Source organism: Rhinopithecus bieti, unplaced genomic scaffold (assembly GCF_001698545.2).
Source record: "Rhinopithecus bieti isolate Rb0 unplaced genomic scaffold, ASM169854v2 scaffold_22, whole genome shotgun sequence".
NCBI lineage: Eukaryota > Metazoa > Chordata > Mammalia > Primates > Cercopithecidae > Rhinopithecus > Rhinopithecus bieti.
In genome coordinates this window covers 987,562-1,009,889 of record NW_016803136.1, presented here as the reverse complement: position 1 = coordinate 1,009,889, position 22,328 = coordinate 987,562, and the positions used below count along the sequence as shown (strand labels likewise).

At 54.7% G+C, this 22,328-nt stretch overlaps 1 protein-coding gene across 6 annotated transcripts in view; it reads left to right on the top strand.

The window, feature by feature from the left end:
* The window catches only part of ABR (ABR activator of RhoGEF and GTPase), a 233,597-nt gene that overhangs the window by 36,569 nt on the left and 174,700 nt on the right, over positions 1-22,328 (top strand). For 2 of the 6 annotated variants that reach the window (XM_017864749.1, XM_017864449.1), the window contains exon 1: positions 15,871-16,174. The exons of 3 other annotated variants lie outside the window; for them this stretch is intronic. In XM_017864749.1, the coding sequence (XP_017720238.1) occupies positions 16,114-16,174 (61 nt within the window). In that variant the 5' untranslated portion in view covers positions 15,871-16,113. Of the gene's footprint in view, positions 1-7,643; positions 8,221-15,870; positions 16,175-22,328 lie in introns of those variants that run through there. One more of the 6 variants, XM_017864635.1, reaches the window with a different exon arrangement.

The window sequence follows — 22,328 nt, the reverse complement described above, 5'->3', positions numbered from 1 at the left end:
TACAAAACAAAACAAAAAAAGAGCTGGGCGTGGTGGCGTGTACCTGTAATCCCAGCTGCTTGGGAGGCTGAGGCAAGAGAATCACTTGAACCCGGGAGGCGGAGGTTGCAGTGAGCCAAGATTGTGCCATTGCACTCCAGCCTGGGCGACAGAACGAGACTCTGTCTCAATCAATCAATAAAAGTATAAATCAAGAAAAAAAAGAAGAAAGAAAACACCCTTGCCACCAGAGATCCTCCAGGTACAGACCTCACGTTCAAGGAGGAGTCAAAAGGCCCAGGAGCTTGTCAGATTTCAGTTGAGGAGAAAGAGGATGGAAATTCATCTTCGTGTCTTCCTTCCCCTGCCACTTCCCCTGGAGAGTAGCTTTAAGAGCTGCACTGGCCGGGCGTGGTGGCTCACACCTGTAATCTCAGCACTTTGGGAGGCCGAGGCGGGCAGATCACAAGGTCAGGAGATCGAGACCATCCTGGCTAACATGGTGAAACCCCGTCTCCACTAAAAATACAAAAAATTAGCCAGTCACAGTGGTGGGCGCCTGTAATCCCAGCTACTCAGGAGGCTGAGGCAGGAGAATCGCTTGAACCTGGGAGGCAGAGGTTGCAGTGAGCCGAGATCACACCACTGCACTCCACACTCCAGCCTGGGGAATAGAACGAGAGACTCTACCTCAAAAACAAAAACAAAAAGAGCTGCACTGATGTACTTGAATTAGCAGCAGGTGCCAGTGCTGCCTGGCCTGCTGGAAACCGAGCTCTTTGTGAGTGAATGTCAGGAGGCATCCGGTCAGGACGCTTTCTTGAAGCTTCAGGACTGGCGGCCAGGTACAATTGCTCTGCACCGAGCCAGACCAGAGTGTGAACTTGACTCCTTCACTCGCTGGAAGTGTGACCTTGAGCCTCTTCTGTAAAGTGGGCGTGGTGACTGTGGCTTCCACATAGAGAGGCTGCTTGGGAAGAGTGAAGGTTACGTGTTTAACCTGTGCCTAGAACGTAAATACTGGTGATGCTCGGAACACATCGGCCGAAGGGCTTTCAGCAAACTTGCTGGGAGAGGAGGGGAGTCCTGAATCCTTGTGTGTATTGAGGGGGAGGGGATGTCCCAGAAAGGCTTCTCTTTTTTTTTTTTTTTTTTTTTTTTGAGGCGGAGTCTCGCTCTGTCGCCGGGACTGGAGTGCAGTGGCCGGATCTCAGCTCACTGCAAGCTCCGCCTCCCGGGCTTACACCATTCTCCTGCCTCAACCTCCCGAGTAGCTGGGACTATAGGCGCCCACCACCACCTCGCCTGGCTAGTTTTTTTGTATTTTTTAGTAGAGACGGGGTTTCACCGTGTTCACCAGGATGGTCTCGATCTCCTAACCTCGTGATCCGCCCGTCTCGGCCTCCCAAAGTGCTGGGATTACAGGCTTGAGCCACCGCGCCCGGCAAGGCTTCTCTTTAAGGTGGATCTAATAAAAGCTGCTAATTCTGTTGTTTTCCTGGATTCATGCTGAGGCCACACATTAGATTAGTAGCAGTTTCTATATTCGCCCCCCATTCCCAAAAGAATCTTCTTCACAGTCATCCATTCTAGCTCTTCACTCCATTCCCACGTCGGCCTCTGTGCAGTTTTTTGTTTGTTTGTTTGTTTTGAGACAAGTTTCGCTCTTGTTGCCCAGGCTGGAGTGCAATGGCGCCATCTCGGCTCACTACAGCCTCCACCTCCTGGGTTCAAGCAGTTCTCCTGCCTCAGCCTCCCCAGTAGCTGGATTACAGGCACCTACCACCATACCCCACTAATGTTCTATTTTTAGTAGAGAGGGGGTTTCACCATGTTGGCTAGGCTGGTCTCGAACTCCTGGCCTCAGGTGATCCGCCCACCTCGGGCTCCCAAAGTGCTGGGATAACAGGCGTGAGCCACTGTGCCTGGTCCACATTCTTTCTAGAAGCATTTAGTCTTCAATTCAGTTTGAAGTGGTGCTTCTCTCCTACCCCCTCCATAACTCACTGTGCAGACCTCTCTCTGTGCTTTCCCTCTTTGTGATTTCTGGACATGTCTGAAGTCCATTATCATAAGCAACCTGGGAAAAGGAACTCTGGCTTATATAGTAGGGGAATATTCAATGAAATAATAAGTAACTTTTCTGCAAGGTGCAGTGGCTCATGCCTGTAATTCCAGCGCTTTGGGAGGATGAGGCAGGAGGATTGCTTGAGCCTCGGAGTTTGAGACCAGCCTGGGTAACATAGTGAGACTCTGGCTCTACAAAATAATAATAATACAACTTTTCTAGCTCTGAAAACCCATTAAACTTCCTGGAATATAGGAACTGAAGGATGGGAAAGAGGAAAGACTCCCCCCTCCGTTATTAGCTGCTCCCTGGGACTTACCTCTCTTCATGTTGAAGTGAGGAAATCAAGGGACAGACGGGGAAAGGCAGCTCTTCAGAGTCACACAGCAAGTGAGTGGCAGAGCCAGCAGCTAGATTCAGGCTGTGCTCGGCTGAGCGTTCCTTCCGTCCTGTTGGAGAAAGGCAGCAGGGTGTTGAGGGGCTAATGTGTGGCTCCTGGCGTGGGTCGTGTGGTACTGTGACAGTGAAGTGATTTAATACATGCAAAGTTCTTAGGGCAGCCTGGGCACAGTAAGCGCATGGAAGTGTTTGCGGTATCATTTCTATATATTACCCTCTGTTCTTCTTCCACACCCCTACTCCTTTCACCAGGCCCCTCATATCAGGAGAGAAAAGAACCCTGGCACTATTAAATATGCCAGAACAGGCTGGGCGCTCACGCCTGGAATCCCAGCACTCTGGGAGGCCGAGGCGGGTAGATCACTTGAGGTCAGGAGTTTGGAGACCAGCCTGACCAACATGGTGAAACCCCATCTCTACTAAAAATACAAAAATTAGCTGGTCATGGTGGCACATACCTGAAATCCCAGCTACTCAGGAGGCTGAGGCAGGAGAATCACTTGAACCTGGGAGGCAGAGGCTGCAGTGAGGCTGCACCACTAGACTTCAGCCTGGGCAACAGAGGGAGATTCTGTCTCAAAATAAATAAATAAAAAATAATAGGCCGTGTGCGGTGGCTCAAGCCTGTAATCCCAGCACTTTGGGAGGCTGAGACGGGCGGATCACGAGGTCAGGAGATCGAGACCATCCTGGCTAACATGGTGAAACCCCGTCTCTACTAAAAAATACAAAAAGCTAGCCGGGCGAGGTGGCGGGCGCCTGTAGTCCCAGCTACTCGGGAGGCTGAGGCAGGAGAATGGCGTGAATCCGGGAGGCGGAGCTTGCAGTGAGCTGAGATCCGGCCACTGCACTCCAGCCTGGGCAACAGAGCGAGACTCCATCTCAAAAAAAAAAAAAAAAAAAAATAAAAAAAAATAAATATAAAGAAAAGAAAAATGCCAGAACATCCAGAACATCGTTACTAGGCAGTGGTGAGAAGCTGGTGGGAAGCTTGGCGGACTAACCCCTATCTGGTGGGGTGGCTTTCTGGATCTTTACAAACTCAAGCAAGGCCCAAGAACCGGATCTTGATTCGACATTGGTTGTTTTGTTTGTTTATTTGCTCTGGTGATGGGAACATGGAAAGGAGCCGTCTTCCCCGTGCACTGGCCCCCAGCAGACCAGGAGTCCGGTGCCGCGCTTTGCAGGACCCTTGGGTCGGCGTGCTGGTCACCGTCACCCAGCGCAGTCTGCACCTGGAGAAGTTTTGCCCAAGCCCTGTCTGTCAGGCCCTGCAGACTCGCTCAGGCCAGCCACTCGGGAGTGTGAAGGCCCGAAATCCGTTTCTATCCTATTTCTCCCCATGGAACTGAAAGCCAGATTTCCCATCTGTCTGGTCGGAGGTGCATCAAGTCGTCCCTGGGAGTTGGTGAGTCACAGCGTCAGCCTGCAGCGCCGTGGGGCAGAGGGGTTAAGCATACCGTAAGCAACTGGCATCTTCCTTCTCAGAACTCCAACAGACGGCGAGAGGAGACGGGACGGGTACGTACCCAGAAACTGCTTTCTTCCCAAGCTCCCTCCCCCAAACACAAGTTTTTTTGTGTGTGTTTTTTTTGAGATGGAGTCTCACTCTGTTGCCCAGGCTGGAGTGCAGTGGCACGATCTCGGCTCACTGCAACCTCCACCTCCGCCTCCTGGGTTCAAGCGATCCTCCTGCGTCAGTCTTCTGAGTGGCTGGGACTACAGGCACCCACCACCACGCCCGGCTAATTTTTGTATTTTTGGTAGAGATAGGGTTGCACCATGTTGGCCAGGCTGGTCTCGAACTCCTGACCTCAGGTGATCCAGCTGCCTCGGCCTCCCAAAGTGCTTGGATTACAGGCATGAGCCACCGTGCCCGGCCCAAAAACAAGTTTTATTGCAAATTTGGAACAGGCCTCGGAGAAGGACTCTGAGAATTGAGACCGAAGTTCCCTTAGTGGGCTGAATGATTTCTGGGTTTCTCTGCCGTTTCCATGTTGGAGCCTGATTGGATAAAAAGGAGTACAGCCTCCAGTACTGGCTGCTGAGCAAGGCAGCCCTGTGCACTGGGGAGTTTTCAGCTAGGGTTGTTTATGAGCAGTTAGAGAACTAATTGGAACAGCAATTCTCCCACTCCAAACCCCATTCTAGGGGCCGGTGGTTCTTTCTTTGCGTCTTTCCAGAGAGGGTGGTCATTCTGGACGTGGTATCTCAACCAGCCAAACAGTTCTCTTCCAGTTGGTGGAGTTGGGCTGGCTGGAACATCTGTACTGCCTCATTCCAGGCTCTTTGTGACCAGGAATATACTTGTTCATTCATTCACATTTGCTCATTCATTCACTGAAACTATTTGTGCAAGGTCCTGGGGTTACAGTGAATAATGGAGACGTGGTTCCCATCCTCCCAGAGACCTCAGTCTAGCAGGAGAGACAGGCATGGAACGTTTACAAGAGTACTGAGCATTCAGAAGGAGGGAGCGACGCAGGCCTTCCCGGTCTGGTGGGTAGGGAAAGCTCCCTGGAAGACGAGATATTTAAGTTAAGACCAGAAGGGTGAATAGGAGTTACCCAGGCAGAGTGGGGGTAGAGCATTTTCGCCAGAGATACCAACCTATGCAAAAGTTCCGAGACAGGAAAAAGTAGAAGACAGCAAGGAGCAGAATGTGCCAGATGAAGCTGAAAGGGGTGCAGAGGCCCGGCCACAGAGCCCTTAAGCCACCAAAAGGATGTGTAGGTTCTCTATCCTGATAGCAGTGACTCGGGAGGCTGAGGCGGGAGAATCGCTTGAACCCGGGTGGTGGAGGTTGCACTGAGCCACCGAGATTGCACCATTGCACTCCAGCCTGGGGGACAAGAGCAAGACTCCATGTTAAAAAAAAAAAAAAAAAAGGCCGGGCGCGGTGGCTCACGCCTGTCATCCCAGCACTTTGGGAGGCCAAGGCGGGCGGATCACGAGGTCAGGAGATCGAGACCATCCTGGCTAACATGGTGAAACCCCGTCTCTACTAAAAATACAAAACATTAGCTGAGCACGGTGGTGGACGCCTGTAGTCCCAGCTACTCAGGAGGCTGAGGCAGGAGAATGGTATGAACCCGGGAGGTGGAGCTTGCAGTGAGCTGAGATCGCACCACTCACTCCAGCCTGGGCGACAGAGTGAGACTCCGTCTCAAAAAAAAAAAAAAAAAAAGGAAGCCATAGACGGCTCTTAGTAAGAGGAATGACATGCCATGTGTGTTTTAGGATGTTTTAGAGCAATTCTTTAGTTGCTATGAGACGCTGGGAAACTCTTCCTTTAATTGATCTTCATATCTTTGATGTCAGTCTCGTGAGCCTGGCACGGCTCCAACCAACGGACCCAGCCAAAACGTGGCCACTGTGGCCGGAGTCTCACCCTTCTTCACTCTCCTTTCGGGAGAACACGGGTCATGTGTGCTCACTTCTCGTGCCAGCTCCTGGCACCGGACTGTTCATGAGACTGAACTGACCAGATCTGGACAAGGCGCCAAGAGCTTGGGGAAGAGGAAATTAGGAGTCACGAGGTTTCACGATCAGAACCCGTGTCTTATGGAAAATTTGCACGTCCTGGGTGCAGCTCAGCCTAAGAAGACCCGGTGCGGTGTGTGTGCCTGGCTTCTGGGAGGGGCAACCAGAGGCACCAGCTTCCCTTGTGAAGGTGGCTGGGTCAGACTGCCCCCTCCCTCCACCCCTAAGTTTTTGAAGGTGAAATTTAGTTAGGAAGGACATCCAAAGCAGCGTGATGGGGAAGGAGGACCAGCTGGGGGTGGGGTGAGAGCTTGCCATCCGCCATCCTCCGTTTTCCCCAACCAGGTAAGAGTTCTCAATGCTGTTGACATTTATGACAGATGTTCTTGAGGGCAAGTCCTGCGGGACATTTTAACATTTCTGGCTTCTGTCTTTTGAAGGCTAGTAGCGACCCCTGGTTATTATGACCTCTTTTTTTTTTTTTTTAATTTGAGACGGAGTCTCACTCTGTCGCCCAAGCTGGAGTGCAGTGGCGCGATCTCAGCTCACTGCAAGCTCCTCCCAGTGGGTTCAAGTGATTCTCCTGCCTCAGCCTCCCGAGTAGCTGGGACTACAGGTGCCCGCCACCACGCCCGGCTAATGTTTTGTATTTTAGTAGAGATGGAGTTTCACCGTGTTAGCCAGGATGGTCTCAATCTCCTGACCTTGTGATCCACCTGCTTCGGCCTCCCAAAGTGCTGGGATTACAGGTGTGAGCCATGGTGGCCGGCCTATTGTGACCTCTTCAAATGCTCCCACACGTTGTTATTTTTATTGACTGACTTGTTTTTTTTGAGACAGGGTCTCGCTCTGTCTCCCAGGCTGGGTTGTTAGTGGTACGATCTCAGCTCACTGCAGCCTTGATCTCCCAGGCTCAAGCGATTCTCCTGCCTCAGCCTCTTGAGTAGCTGGGACTACAGGTGCCCGCCACCACTCCTGGCTAATTTTGTATTTTTAGTAGAGACAGGGTTTCACCACATTAGCCAGGCTGGTCTTGAACTCCTGACCTCAAGTGATCCACCTGCCTTGGCCTCCCAAAGTGCTGGGATTACACGTGTGAGCCTCTGTGCCCAGCCCTATTTAAGAATATTTTATTTTATTTTGTTTTGTTTTATTTTATTTTATATTTTATTTATTTTATTCTTATTTTTATTTTTATTTCAGAGGAAGCCTCACTCTGTCTTGCCCAGACTAGAATGCAGTGGCACGATCTTGGCTCACTGCAACCTCAGCCTCCCAGGTTTAAGCGATTCTCCTGCCTCAGCCTCCAGAGTAGCTGGGATTACAGGTGCCCACCACCATGCCTGGCTACTTTTTGTATTTTTTTTAGTAGAGATGGGGTTTCACCATGTTGGCCAGGCTGGTTTCGAACTCCTGACCTCAGCTAATCTGCCCACATCAGCCTCCCAAAGTGCTGGGATTACAGGCGTGAGCTGCCACACCCGGCACATTTGAAGGTGTTTTAGCGAAGGTTTTGTCCGGCGGGATAGTCACTCTCCCCATGTCACTCCTCGGGGCTTCTGCTGTCTCCTGCCTGGACGGGGTTCCTCCCGACTCTCCCAGCTGCGTTCCCAACAGCAGCCTGCAGCCCTGTGTCCAAGCTGGAGAGTTTTGTCCAGGCAGTTGCGGGCCGCTCGGCTGGAAGCCTCCAGTGGCCGAGGTGCTGCTGTGCGGCCGCCAGATGGCGCTGGGGAGCACCCCACTCTGCCGCAGGACGGGCAGAGGCAGGACTGGACTGCAGAGGGAACTTGCCTTAAAAGAGGCCTGGTCCTTAAAGACACAGCACACGCGGCCTGACCGGCAGTCCCAGAGCAAGGCTCCACTGATGGCAGGCGCCCCTGGCTAGGCTCTGAGGTTCCTTTGCCCTCGCCTTGCTGAATGGTGAGCCTCTGACTCTCGGAGCCCGTCTGCTTTACAGCCTGCCCTCAGCTCCTGCACCCACTCCTGGGCCTGATGGGGACAGGGCCAGCCTGGTGGGTGGCTTCTGAGGTCCTGGCACAGCAGCGTAGGCCTGGGATGCGTCTGCAGAATTCTGGCTGAACGAGCAAGGAGTACGGCCAGCTTCGGGGCCGTGGTGACCACAGGAGGGCAGAGGGCCAGCGCATGAGCTCTGACCCTGGCTGGATGTGTTCTTGCTTCTCTTGGGGCTAAGGAGATTGGAGCCCCAGAACTGAATCTCTGGGTTTGGGGGACTTAGAGAATCCACCGTCTCTTCTGCTGGCGTTTTTCTGAATGCTGATGGGGACTTGGTGGTAAGTAATGAGGAAGGGTCTCCTGGCCCTGCTGTCCAGCCCTCAGAAAACTCTGCTGTTGACCTCTGGGTGGTGTCATCTGAGCCATGTCAAGTGAGGGCCATGTGAGCTGGGGCTTGGCAAGAGACCCTCCTAAAACTGACTCGGGGGGTGCATAATCTAAGCCAGCGGCTCTGCCCAGGATGCTGCACTTGCTGTGGCCCCTGGCCGTGGGAATGGGGCTTCAACTCGGCCCCTGGGAAGTGTGTGGGGGCGTGTGGGGAGTGTCACAGCTGCAAGGACCTGATGTCACTGTGCCTTATCCTGCAGTGATGCCTAGACAGGCAGCGAGAGGGGGAGCAGGTCTTCCCATGACTCAAGCTGACACAAAACTTCGGTGGAGAAATGACTGACTGGGATGGGCTTTCAGTTCACCTCTGTTGCCTGTAGGTCTCACTGGCTACCAGAAAATCCAGGAGGCTGAGCGGAGGGCAGGGGAGAAGAGGGCAAAAGATAGACTCCTAGGCTGAGCCTTTGCCCTTAGAGATGACGCTATGGAGGCTTGGGAAATTTTCTTCTTTCCCCAGACTAGAGGGCTGAGGATGAATCTTAGAATAGTAAATGCTGCCCAGGTGCAATGGCTCACGCCTGTAATCCCAGCACTTTGGGAGGCTGAGGCGGGCGGATCACCTGAGGTTGGGAGTTCGAGACCAGCCTGGCCAACATGGCGAAACCCCATCTCTACTAAAAATACAAAAAATTAGCTGGGCGTGGTGGCAGGCATCTATAATCCCAGCTACTCAGGAGGCTGAGGCAGGGGAATCGCTTGAACCCGGAAGGCGGAGGTTTCAGTGAGGCAAGTTTCTGCCACTGCACTCCAGCCAGGCAACAAGACTCTGTCTGAAAAGAAAAAAAAATAGGATAGTATATGCTGCTTTACTGTACCAAGGAAATGGAAATGGAGCAAAGCGTGACAAACAGGCCTCCCCAGGATCTGCCAGGAGAGTTTATAGTCTGCTGGGAGGTCATCTTCTTGATCCACCTGGGCACACTCTTTCTTTTCTTTTCTTTTTTTTTCTGAGACAGAGTATCACTCTGTCACCCAGGCTGGAGTGCAGTGGCGAGATCTCAGCTCACTGCAAGCTCTGCCTCCCAGGTTCAAGCGATTCTCCTGCCTCAGCCTCTCAAGTAGCTGGGATTACAGGTGCCCACCACCATGCCCAGCTAATTTTTGTATTTTTAGTAGAGACGGGATTTCACCATGTTGACCAGGCCAGTCTCAAACTCCTGACCTCAGGTGACCCGCTGGCCTTGGCCTCCCAAAGTGCTGGGATTACAGGCGTGAGCCACCGTGCCTGGCCCTGGGCGCACACCGTCTACAGATGTGAACACTGAGGCTGGAAATTCTTCAGATTGGCCAGAGGCATCAATGAAATGGGGTTTGGCCGGGACTGGCATTTGGGAGATTGTCATTGGACTTTGTTCAGCTTGTCTCCAGGGTCATCTGGCCTGCTGTAGTAGATACGGTTTTCTTGGGAAACCAGTTCTCTTCTTACTTTATCATCAGTGGCCCTGGGAGGGTTCTGAAGTAACGCTGCCTGCCTCCCTCGTGTTGCTCCGATTTCTTCCTGCCTGAGTTTAACTTCATCCTGTTCGTTCCTTCATTCAGTAATTGTCGCTCAATGCAGAGATTACCCATGGGAACCCCAGATTCAGGCTTGGTTCGTTTCCAAGCATCGCCATCTGCTAGTTAGTCAGTGGCTTAGCCTCTCTGCACCTCAATTTTGTCTTCTGTGAAATGGAGATAATAGTAAATTGGCTTATTGTAAGGATTAGGTGAAATAACCTATGTAAAGCAGATAGAGCAGTGCCTGGCACTTAAGAAGCACTCAATAGACCAGGCACGGTGGCTCACACCTACAATCCCAGCACTTTGGGAGGGTGAGCCAGGAGGATCTGCTTGAACCCAGGAGTTCGAGGCTGCAGTGAGCTGTGATAACGCCCTGCACTCCAGACTGGGTGACAGAGCAAGACTCTGTCAAAAAACAAATAAATAAATAAAAGCACTTCATAACTGTCAGCTGTCATTAATTTTATTTGTTCGATGGCATTATTGAATGCCCATCTGCTGGGCTTTCGGCAGAAAGCTGATCTGGAGGCACAGTGCGGTCATAGCTGCGTTGGGAGTCTACCTGAGCCTTGTTCACCCACTGCGCTGAGCACTGAGTCTGCCCAGTGAGGAAGGTGCAGTCCTGGCTTATTTATTTATTTATGTTTTTTGAGACAGAGTCTTGCTCTGTCGCCCAGGCTGGAGTGCAGTGGCGCTGTCTTGGCTCACTGCAATCTCTGCCTCCCGGGTTCACGCCATTCTCCTGCCTCAGCCTCCCGAGTAGCTGGGACTACCAGCACCCGCCACTGTGCCCGACTAATTTTTTGTATTTTTAGTAGAGATGGGGTTTCCCCGTGTTAGCCAGGATGGTCTCGATTTCCCGACCTCATGATCCGCCCACCTCGGCCTCCCGAAGTGCTGGGACTACAGGTGTGAGCCACTGCGCCCAGCTAATTTTTTGTATATTTAGTAGAGACAGAGTTTCCCCGTGTTAGCCAGGATGGTCTCATCTCCTGACCTCGTGATCCACCCACCTTGGCCTCCCAAAGTGCTGGGATTACAGGCGTGAGCCACTGTGCCCGGCCCCGGCTTTTTTTTTTTTTTTGAGAGAGAGTCTCACTCTGTCGCCCAGGCTGGAGTGCAGTGGCGCAATCTCGGCTCACTGCAGCCTCCATCTCCTGGGTTCATGCCATTCTCTTGCCTCAGCCTCCCGAGTAGCTGGGACTACAGGCACCCGCCACCACGCCTGGCTGATTTTTTGTCATCTGCCCGCCTCGGCCTCCCAAAGTGCTGGGATTACAGGCGTGAGCCACTGTGCCTAGCCCCGGGTTTTTTTTTTTAGGAGGGAGTCTCACTCTGTCACCCATGCTGGAGTGCAGTGGTGCAATCTTGGCTCACTGCTGGGATTACAGGCACATGCCACCACGCCCGGCTTTTTGTATTTTTAGTAGAGGCGGGGTTTCACCAGGCTGGCAGGCTGGTCTCGAACTCCTGACCTCAGGCTATATGCCTGGGTCAGCCTCCCAAAGTGCTGGGATTGTGGGTGTGAGCCACTGCGCCCGGCCAGTCCGGCTTTTAAGGAGCTGATGGGCCATTGAGGGCCAAACTCTTGGTTGTTTGGTCATCAAAGTCTGTTTTGGTTTTAGTTTTTCATTTTTATGTAGAGGGCCCCACTGCCTCCTACCCACTGTGCATCCAGCCTCTGCACGCACCGGGGCTCCCTGCCTGGCCCCTGCATGGGAACATATTTTTGTCATCAGTGCTGACCTCTGGGTGATCAAGGAAGCAGAGACTCCTGGGGCCTCCCTGTCGTGTGCAGTAGAGCTGAGCTGCTAACATGAGAAGGGAGGAAAAGTGGAGATACCCAGTTTTGGTTCTAGGGACCGTCCCCTTTTTTCCATCCTGGTCAAGTGATTGGTAGAAGCAAGAGTTGCTTGTTGGAGAGGCCGTGAGTAGCACATGCTTGGGAATTAGGAGCAGGGCAAATGGCCTTGAAAATGGGATGTACCTTCTTCCAGCTCAGCCCCTCATCGTGAACCCAGTTCTCCTGGCAGTGCAGCTAACCATGAAATTCCCTTTAAGTCCAGTGATGAGGCAGAAGCCGGCAGGTCACCCTGGGGCTGGGGAGTCGCAGACAGTCTGAGTGCACAGGCTGGAGGGAGGGCTGGGGAGGGTGGAGCGCACTGGCCCCATGGACTATCTGGGGAATGGTTAGAAGGGGTCTGGAGGAGGCAGTGTGATAGGTGGGGGTTCAGTGCCTTGGGGAGCACTGGCTGGTCCACATTCAGCTGAATCAGGAAGGTCTGTCTACCACAGCTCCCCGCTGCTCTGACAGAGTGGGGTTGATGGCTGGGGTTAAGAGCACTTCAGGGTAGCGTCATCTTTGGCAAAGCCCAGATAAGGACTCTCTTTTTTTTTTTTAAGACGGAGTCTTGCTCTGTTGCCCAGGCTGGGGTGCAGTGGTGTGATCTCGGCTCACGGCAACCTCCGCCTCCCGGGTTCAAGTCATTCTCCTGCCTCAGCCTCCCGAGTGGCTGAGACTACAAGCGCCCGTCACCACGCCCAGCTAATTTTTTGTATTTTTAGTAGAGACCGGGTTTCACTGTGTTGGCCAGGACAGTCTCGATCTTCTGACCTCGTGATCCGCCCGCCTCGGCCTCCCAGAGTGCTAGCATTACAGGCGTGAGCCACTGCGCCCGGGCTGAGAAGGACTCTTTTTTTTTTTTTTTTTTGAGGTGGAGTCTCGCTCTGTCGCCCGGACTGGAGTGCAGTGGCCAGATCTCAGCTCACTGCAAGCTCCGCCTCCCGGGTTTACGCCATTCTCCTGCCTCAGCCTCCCGAGTAGCTGGGACTACAGGCGCCCGCCACCTCGCCCGGCTAGATTTTGTATTTTAGTAGAGACGGGGTTTCACCGTGTTAGCCAGGATGGTCTCGATCTCCTGACCTCGTGATCCGCCCGTCTCGGCCTCCCAAAGTGCTGGGATTACAGGCTTGAGCCACCGCGCCCGGCCGAGAAGGACTCTTTAACTCCTTCCTTCCCAGTGCATGATGTTGCATCTCCCCAACTCCTCAGTGCCAGGGATGTGGAGGTTTCTGTTTCCATCCCAAATCACTGTGGTGCTCAAAGGCCCACATGCTTGTCTGTATGGCCGAGGTTAGCATCTGGCCGTGTGGTGTTAACATCTACTGGAAGCCATCCAACAAAGGCATCGGGAATCTCGAAGTGTCTGCCCTTTCCCGGGCCACGCTGTCTGAGACAGAAGTCTGGAGATGGAAGAGGGTTGACAGGGTTTCCCAGAGGGTGATCTTTAACCCCATGGACCCGCAGAGATTTCTGAGAACCTTCATCACCCGGTGATCAGCAGTTAGCTGGCCGTGGAGGCAGCTTGCGTGGTGTTTAAGAGGATGAACAGGCCGGGCACAGTGGCTCATGCCTGTAATCACAGCACTTTGGGAGGCCGAGGCGGGTGGATCACGAGGTCAGGAGATCGAGATCGTCCTGGCTAACAAGGTGAAACCCTGTCTTTATTAAAAATACAAAAATTAGCCGGGTGTGGTGGTGGGCGCCTGTAGTAGCAGCTACTCAGGAGGCTGAGGCAGGAGAATGGTGTGAACCTGGGAAGCTGAGGTTGCAGTGAGCCGAGATCTCGCCACTGCACTCCAGCCTGGGCAACAGAGAGACTCCGTCTCAAAAAAAAAAAAAAAAAAGAGCATGAACAGACTGCCAGGGTTCAAGTCCCAGTTCCCACTTACTCTCTGGGTGGGTTACTTAGCTGCTCAGGGCCTCGGTTTTTTCACCTGGAAAATGGAGAAAACAGAGATAACAGTGACATTCACAGTGAGATCACGCTACTGAACGAAGCACTAAGCCGGGCACACAGTAGACATTCTGTGTGTATTATTAGAAGTTTTCCTCCCTTGAGCCCTCAAGATTTGTCTCTCCCTCTACCCTCTATTGTGCTGTGGAGTGGAAGGTCCGAGAGTGCCAGGATTGGACAGAATGTAGACAGAAAAAAGCAAACTATGGCAATGCGAAGGAAAGCAACTGCCACATTTTAGCTTGGAGGATGCTGAAAATAGATTGTTCAAGCCTTTGTAGATAAAAATGTAAAATGTACGCAAATGTATGTGACTCACACAGAAGCATACATCCATGGCTCCTTCACAGTCAGTGCCGGATGTGGCCATCAGGAAAACCCCGCAGTGTGGGGAGAGGGCCCGGGCTTTCTTGGTGGTGGTTGTTTTGAGGAGGGGACAGTGCTGCTGCCTCCTGGGCTGGTGGCTCCTGGTGGGGGCAGCTCACGCCCCTGTTTCCACCTTTCTCCTGGGCTGTCTTCTGAGTGTTCCATGTGGGAAGAAGAGACGCTCTTGGCCCCTCATGGCTCCTCCAACCTCGTGGTCCTCCGAGAGCCTGCTCATTCCCTTCCCATGCCGAAGCTCTATTTCTGGAGCATCTCATTGGAGATGCACGCCCCCTCCCTGCTAAGCTCCAGGTGCCTGCTTGGCCCTCCCAATCCTGTGTGCCAGTCAGGGACAGTGGGAGGGTGACAGCTGCAGGGAGGGGCGGCAAGACACAGCGCTGGTGCCTGACCAGGAGGATTGGGGCTGGGGGAGCCCAGGGGACGCAGGGAGGGGCTAATAATATTGAAAACCATTTCTGCTGCAGCCACCTGTAGAGGCTTCCCCACCCAGAGCATCATCCCCTGCGTCTCCCAGGGGCTCCCCAGCCTGTGATGAATGGGTGACCCCCATCTCCCCAGGGGCAGCTGCAGAGGCCTCTGCTCAAGCCGCTTATGGGGCTTCCTCTCAGCATCCTGGGGGAGGAGCTGGTTCTCCCCTTAAGAACTACATGTGTGTGTCTGTTTGGAGTGATGAGGACCGACCCCCACGCCCCTCCAGCGTTCTGCAGGTGCTGACCACACCCAGGCCCCGGCAAAGGCCAGGCTGACTTAACCTTCCTGGTGGGCCTCTGTAGGGCTGGGCTCCCAGAAGGTTTTCCCCTAAGCTGCCTGGGGATGGGGTGGGGTGGGGACAGCTCCGGTATCTAAACTCACTCTCTGGGGTACCGGGCGCCCTGGGTGGTCCCCACTGCTTCCCTTCCCCTGGGTTCAGGAAGGGGCTTCAGCCTCACTGCCCTGGACCCCCCTGGCCTGACTCCCCTCCACTCCTTCCCTGCTGCAGGGTCACTTGGCCCAAAGAGGTCTGTGTGGAAGCTGCCATGGCTCCCACAGAACCAGCCCACGGGAGACAGGCGTGGGGCCCCCAATCTCTTCACTGCCCTTGGGCGAGGGGATCTTCGTTAGAGGGAATTTCGTCTCGAAACGTTCTGTACTCAGGTGTCTTAACCCGACTTTCCACCATTTGTAGGGGATGAAGCAAACAGGATGGGCTTCCAGGCCGCGGCTCGGGGTCCCCAGGAGGGGTCCTGGAGGGGAACACGTGGAGCCCCTGGTGCTTCCCCTGGCTCCAGTTTGTCCCCCGCCCAGCAGGGGCACATGTGGGACTGTCCTGGCCCCACGGTCCCGGGACTTCGGCCCTCCCGGGTCTCCAGCCGCCCCCCTCCATGTGTGACGGGAACAGCCGCCCTCTGAGGTCAGGAGTGTGGAAAGGGACGAGCTGGGTTAGGTTCGGGAGGAGAGAGTCGCCTCCGCGGTGCGCAGGACGTTCACCCCGTGGGTGCTGCAGCGGGTCTGGCTGGGGGAGGGGCCCGGCCGCGGTTCCCGCCCCCGAAGCCGCGCTTGGAGATCCTGGGCGGGAGGTGATGTCACCCCTGCGGGCGCCCGGGGCCCCCACAGCACCTGGTCGCCAGGATCCTGCTGAGCCTGGTGGGGGGGGGTGCGGGCGAGGGGGGCCCGGGTCTGCGCCGCCGCCCGGAGGCCTCCGAGACCCCGCGGCCCCTCCTCACCCGGTGCCAGAGCCCCGCTGCCCCTTAGCCCGGCCGGGGCGTCCTGCGGGGGGCGGAGCCTCGAGGAGATTGGTCCCGCCCTGCCCCCCGCCGCGAAGCCACGCCCTGTAGCGAAGTCCCGCCCCCGCCCCGCCCCCCCGCGAAGTTGCTAGTCGGCTCCAGGATCCGCAGCTGAGCTCCGCGCGGCCGCAGGGGCCGGGAGGGTTCGGGAGGGTTTTGGGGCGCCCGCCCCGCCCTCGCCCCCGCCCCGGCCGCTGCGCGCTCCTCCCGGGGACCTGGTTCCAGGCCTCCTCGCCCCGCCGCGTTCGCAACTTCGGCCTCCCCCGGCTCCCGCCCGCCCTCCCTCCTTTGTTGCGCGATGAGGGTCGGGTTTCGGATCTGACCGAGCCGCCGCCGCGGGATGGAGCCGCTCAGCCACCGGGGCCTGCCGCGCCTGTCCTGGATCGACACCCTCTACAGCAGTACGTGCGCCGGGCGGGGACGGAGCGGGGGCGGGACCCCAGGATCGGGGTCGGGACCCCAGGATCGAGATCGGGATCCCAGGATCGGGGTTGGGACCTCAGGCGCCGGACTGGTCTGGGGGTATGGGCGGGTGCAGGATTGGGGTCCAGATTGGGGTCGGGGTGGGAATCAGGATCGGGGTCGGGACCCAGGCGCCAGGCTGATCCGGGGGACGCGGGCGGGGGGTCCCCAGAGCAGATTCCCGCGGGCCGGGGGCGGGGACCGTGGGCGGACCCAGCCGAGAGCTGTACCCCCCTTCCACCTGTTGTGAATCCGGCCTCTGCGAGCCTCGGGTGAGGGAGACCCTTCGGGGTGCTGCCCCCGACCCCGGACCAGCAGCTTCTCTGTCCAGGCTGAAGCCTAAAGGCCATTTTGAGAAAGTCGTTGGCACCCGAGTTTGCCACCCAGGGGCACTGGGGCTGTGTGTGGTTCGGGGCCCGGGGGTTCGGGGCAGGGGTGGGATCGAGTGGGAGGGGAGACGGTGGGTACAGATATCCGCGGGGGCCCTTTGGATGTGGGAGCTGAAAATCCCGGGCTCAGCAATCTTTCCTGCCAGCCTCATCACCACCCCCACCCTCATCATCACCACCACCCTCAGAAGGGAAAAAAAAAACAAACCTTCTCGAGTTCTCCACCCCCTCGCTCCCAAATCTGCCTGGGTCATGTGATTGGTCTTGCATGGCCCCAGGGGACACATAACTGATCACGGGTAATGGGGGCGCTTGGGGCGATCGGAGAGCCACCCCCCCACCCCACCACCGCACCTTTCGCGGGTGCTAGAACGGCACCGCCCCTTCTCTCCACCCCTCCCTGAGACACCTTGGCTGGATGCTCTCAGGGATTAGGAAGATGGTCCTCCTGGGCTTACATAGTGGATTTCACCCTTCCTAAGGCCCACGTGAGTGGGACCCTCCCACTCTCTCAGCTCATCTTCCAGGCAGGAGTTGGGGGAGGCGGGTGGGGCCAGGTGGAGCCTGGTTCAGCCTGATTCTAGGCACTGGATACCATAGAACAGGAGCATTTGTTTTATTTTATTTATTTTGAAACGGAGTCTGGCTCTGTCACCCAGACTGGAGTACAGTGGAGGATCCTGGCTCACTGCAGCCTCTGTACCCCAGGTTCAAGTGATTCTTCTGCCTCAGCCTCCCGAGTAGCTGGGATTACAGGAACCCACCACCATACCCGGCCAATTTTTTGTATTTTTAGTAGAGACGGGGTTTCACCATGAGGTCAGGATGGTCTCGAACTCCTGACTTCAGGTGATCCACCGGCCTTGGCCTCCCCAAGTGCTGAGATTACAGGCGTGAGCCACCATGCCCGGCCAACAAGGGCATTTTTAAGCGTCATCCCAGCTAGAGTTCCTTGATAAGTCATATGGGGGGGTGGGAGGAGTAGAAAAGGGTGATGCCTCAAACCTCAGAATATTACCGTGGAGGCTCTGTGGTACCCAGCATTTAACCTCTGACCTCAGCATCCCCTTGGGTCCAGGTCATTCCCTGTATCTTCTTCTCCATCCACCTCCTCCATCCCACGTTCCTTCCTTTCCTCCCCCCAGGAGCTGTCCTTGTGATGGTTCATTCTGCTTTGGTTTCTCAACATCAAAGGGGCAAAGCCGGATCCCCTGGGTGTGGGTCCTGTGCCAAGTGCCACCGCTCCATCTGCTCCGTCCTCTGCGGAGGCCAGCGTCGTTGGGTGAAGGTCACGGCCCACGGCTGTGTGGCATGTGTGTGCACGTGTGTCTGCATGAATGGGGCACACATCTGTTCAGAGCGCCGGTGCAGATCAGCTCCTGACCCGAAGGCAGGATTAGTGACCCTCTCTTAGATGTGCGCTTGCAAACAGCTTGCAAACAGCCGTCATAACAATGCCTCAGATTCACATGTGCTTAGGTTCCTGAGTATTTCTGGCTCTTTGCAAAACCCAGTTCTTGTTTCCCTATTTCCTGAAGTGTGGAATCCTATGGAAACCTGTCTCTAGCTTTCTCTGCGGCAGAAGAAGACTCCCCTGACCTGATCATTTCCAAGGCTTCTATAGCCCACCCTCTTTCCCCCATGCCTGGAGCAAAAAAGCGAAATTGCCTGAGGCCACCTTGCAAATTCCTGATCAGAGGAATGCCAGAAAAGGGAATTAGGCCAAGGCTCTTAGGAGGCTCTGTTGGGCAGCCCTGATTCAGGCAGACTGGCACCTGAGCTGTTGACCCTCCTGCTGCTGCCCTGGCCTCTGGGCGGCTCCTGGGGTGGCCTGGATGGTGGGTGGGAGGGGGCACTGATATGGCTGCAGTGTGAGGAGTCCCTGCCTCCCTCTTCTGAACATCTTATTGGAGAGCTGTAGCAGGAGGCTTCCCGGGGAGGTGCTGTGCAGTCATGTTTGGGCTGTTAGCCATCAACTTTCCTCTTGACAAGAGCCTAAATTAAAAGAAATACCCGGGCTGTCATTTGCCTGGCAGCATGGTTTTGTGGCTCCCAGAGGAAGTTCCTCTGCTTCTCAGGAAGCTGTTTGCTTACCAGGCTCGCAGTCCTGGGTGACAAATCTCCACAAATGCCAGATCCATAGGGAACTGTAAAGGTGGTGTACCCAGGGCGTAGGGCGGCAGTGTGACTTAGAGATGGGAATGACTCAGTGGTAGAGGTTCCCTGCCTTCCCCTCTCTGAGCATTGTTCCTGGTGACAATGATAATAGCATTTCCAGAGCACCTGCTGAATGGCAGGCACTGGGATGGGTACTTTCTCTTCCTCCCTCCCTCCCTCCTTCCCTCCCTCCTTCCCTCCTTCCCTCCTTCCTCCCCTCCCTCCCTCCCTTCCTTCCTTCTCTCTCTCTCTCTTTCTCTTTCTTTTTCTCTCTTTCTTTCTTTTCTGAGACAGGGTCTCCCTCTTTGCCCAGGCTGGAGTATAGTGGTGTGATCTCAGCTCACTGCAACCTCTGCTTCCTGGATTCAAGCAATTCCCCCACCTCAGCCTCCTGAGTAGCTGGGATTACATGTGTGTACCACCACAACCCAGCCAATTTTTGTAGTTTTAGTAGAGATAGAGTTTCCCCGTATTGGTCAGGCTGGTCTTGAACTTCTGACCTCAGGTCATCTTCCCACCTTGTTCTCCCAAAGTGCGGGATTACAGGCGTGAGCCACTGTGCCCGCCCTGTGCTAGGCACTTTCTATCCATTCTCTCCAAACCTCACAACTCTGCAGCTCTTTCAGATTAGGAAAGAGAGTCTCAGTTAGCACCAATCATATACCTAAGATCACATAAGTAACAAATAGCTGAGCTGGAATTCAGATTGTATTCTAGAATAATGAGGAGGACCCTGAGTGTCACCTGGGTATGTCTGAGTTTATTCAAGGTCTTGGAATGTCATGGAATGGGGGGCACCATTCTCTACAGTCCTCTTTGGCAGAGTTCTCCCTGAAACAGTCTGGCAGGGTAAATGGCTTCAATGGATCTGACCCCAACCTGGCCCTGTGCCTCTTGTAGGACCTGGGGTCTGGGCCTGGAGCCCAGGCAGGGACAGCAGAGGCTCTGTCTGAGCTCACTGAGGCTGGTGACTCTCTGCTCCTAAGGTACCAGCCTGCCAGCCAGCCCCTCCCCTCACACACTTCTTGCCTTTGGGGTTGGCAGTTCATTCTTTCTGGTTTTGCCAGAAGGAGTGTGCCCACTTCCATCACAGGTTTGGTGGTCGTTTGATGAGGGGTGGGCAGCAAATGCCCCATCTCTCCTGTGGTAGAAGTCCTGAAGGGCTGGGGTAAGTGTGATTTGTCTGACTCAAGGAGAAGGGTTGGATCCCAGCTGCCAGGGACTCTGGGACTGATGGGAGCAGAGTCCTTTGCCTGTGGAGTGACAGATGGTTTCAGACATCCCCCAGTTCCTGTGTCTGCACCACTCATTTGCCTGCATTAATGTAGCAATGTCAGTTTTACCTCTCAGAACCTTATTCTCTCCCTGGGGCTGGTGTGATGCTCTCTCTGAGGCGCTTTCTTTTTTTTTTTTTTTTTTGAGACAGAGTCTCGCTGTCTCGCCCAGGCTGGAGTGCAGTGGCGCGATCTCGGCTCACTGCAACCTCCGCCTCCCTGGTTCAAGCGATTATCTTGCCTCAGCTTCCTGAGTAGCTGGGATTAGAGGGGCCCGCCGCCACGCCCGGCTAATTTTTGTATTTTTAGTAGAGACGGGGTTTCACCATGTTGGCCAGGCTGGTCTCCAACTCCTGACCTCAGGTGATCCACCTGCCTTGGCCTCCCAAAGTGCTGGGATTACAGGCATGAGCCACCGCGCCCCGCCATGTTTTCTTGGTCATAAGTCCTCTATGTCTTTTACCACCCTTTCCACTAAACACTTACCATCTTCTCTTTATTTTGTTTTTTAATTTTCCCAATCCCGTGGGATTAGATTGGATTAAATTAAGTTCTGCGGAGTAGCCCAAAATGGGGGCGGAGCTGTGCTCTGAAACTTTCTCTGTCCCTGGGATTCTCCAAGCAGATCTGGATTAAGACATACGTGTGTCCCAGGCAGGTTGATTATCTGGCACCTCTTCAAATGGAAAATCTTTATATTTGGGTTTAGGACTTATTTAGAGGAAAGGCAGAGACTGCATTTAAAGCCTCTCGCTTTGCCATTTCAGCCTCCATTTGGTCCCAAGTAATTTAGTCCTGGTCTCAAGCATACCTTCCCTACTGAGCCAAGCAAGAGCCTGCAGTGACTTGGCCCTCATGGAAGGCAGAACGTGACCATCTGTTGTTACTAGAGCCTGCCTTTTGGAGCTCACTTCCCTTACCCCAAGCAACATTTCCAAGGGCGATTTCAGTCTCTTGTGGTATTTTCATGCCCTTTATAGATTCAGTGCCTCATCCATGGGCCAGGAAAGTTATTTGGGGCAGTGGGGATGCAAGCCTGTCTCCAGGTGGTCATGAGCCTGCCTCAGTTTCTCATCTGAGCCCGACGTTTCCTACACCAGGGACCAAGCCACTTGACTGACAGCCTGTGTGCGTTTGATCAGAGCAGCTCAGTTCTCCGGGCCGTATCAGACCACTCCACGTGTGCTAGTGAGCGCCTGCTGGCGGATGTTCGCGTGTTCTCCGAATAGCCCAGTAATTTATTCCTTTTTGTCAACACCGGCCCATAATCGTCATGGCTGCTGGAGTCTCAGAGGTGGGGCTGACAGAAGAATTAAATCATCTACTCAGAGAAACTGAAGTTTTTGTGGTCGTGATTGTTGCTACTGTTGTTCTTTGGGAAAAGGGAGGAAATTTGTGGAGAATTGGCTGGAAGATGCTGTTAGGAGCCTGGAAGATGGGGAATGGTGAGGAGGCTTTGCCTCACTCTTGGGGGTAGGATGGAAGACTTATTCTCTGAGGTACGATCTGCTTTCTGGGACGATTCCAGTACCTTCCTTGTGCCCGTTCCTCTGAGGGAGGGCATGACGGCTCTCATGGGTGTTGTGTGGATTAATTCATACGTATAAAGTGCTTTGAAGGTGAGGAGTGCTGTTGAGCTGCTCGGCTGTCTGGCTCATCCGCTCTTCATCCGGGAAAGCCTTGAGGGACTGGGAAAGGCTGGCACGTGACTTAGGAAGGGGCAGGGAATGTGGCAAGAGGACTGGCAAGAACGGTATCGGACCAGCTTTGAGGCGGTGCCTCCCCAGCGGCTCCTGCACAGGCCCTCCATGGGTTTTGGTTGCCTGAGTACGGGCAGAAAAAGAAAACTCGAGTTCTTGGCTCCTTGAGCTCCTCCCCCAGCAGAAATCCCTATTAGCTGAAACCTGTTAGCTGGCCCGTTCCCGAGCTTCCTGGTGTGTGGATCTGGTCATTGTAGTCGCTTGTAGTGGAGTCAGAGATCCCCAAGGGAGTCTTGTGCTTTGCTAGGGTGTGTGATTGGAAGATTTCACTGCCAGTGTTTGCGGCAGCTGTTTGGCTCAGCTTGAGCCCTTTGGGGCAAACCGAGGGCAGGCAACTTCAAGACAACCCTGTGCCCGCTGACCCTGCCAGGCCCTTGGTGGTGGCAGGTGACGGTGATGTGTGGGGGGTGGGCTGAGGTGATGTGTGGGTGGTGGGCTGAGGTGATGTGTGGGGGGTGGACTGAGGTGATGTGTGTGGGATAGACTGAGGTGATGTGTGTGGGGTGTGGGCTG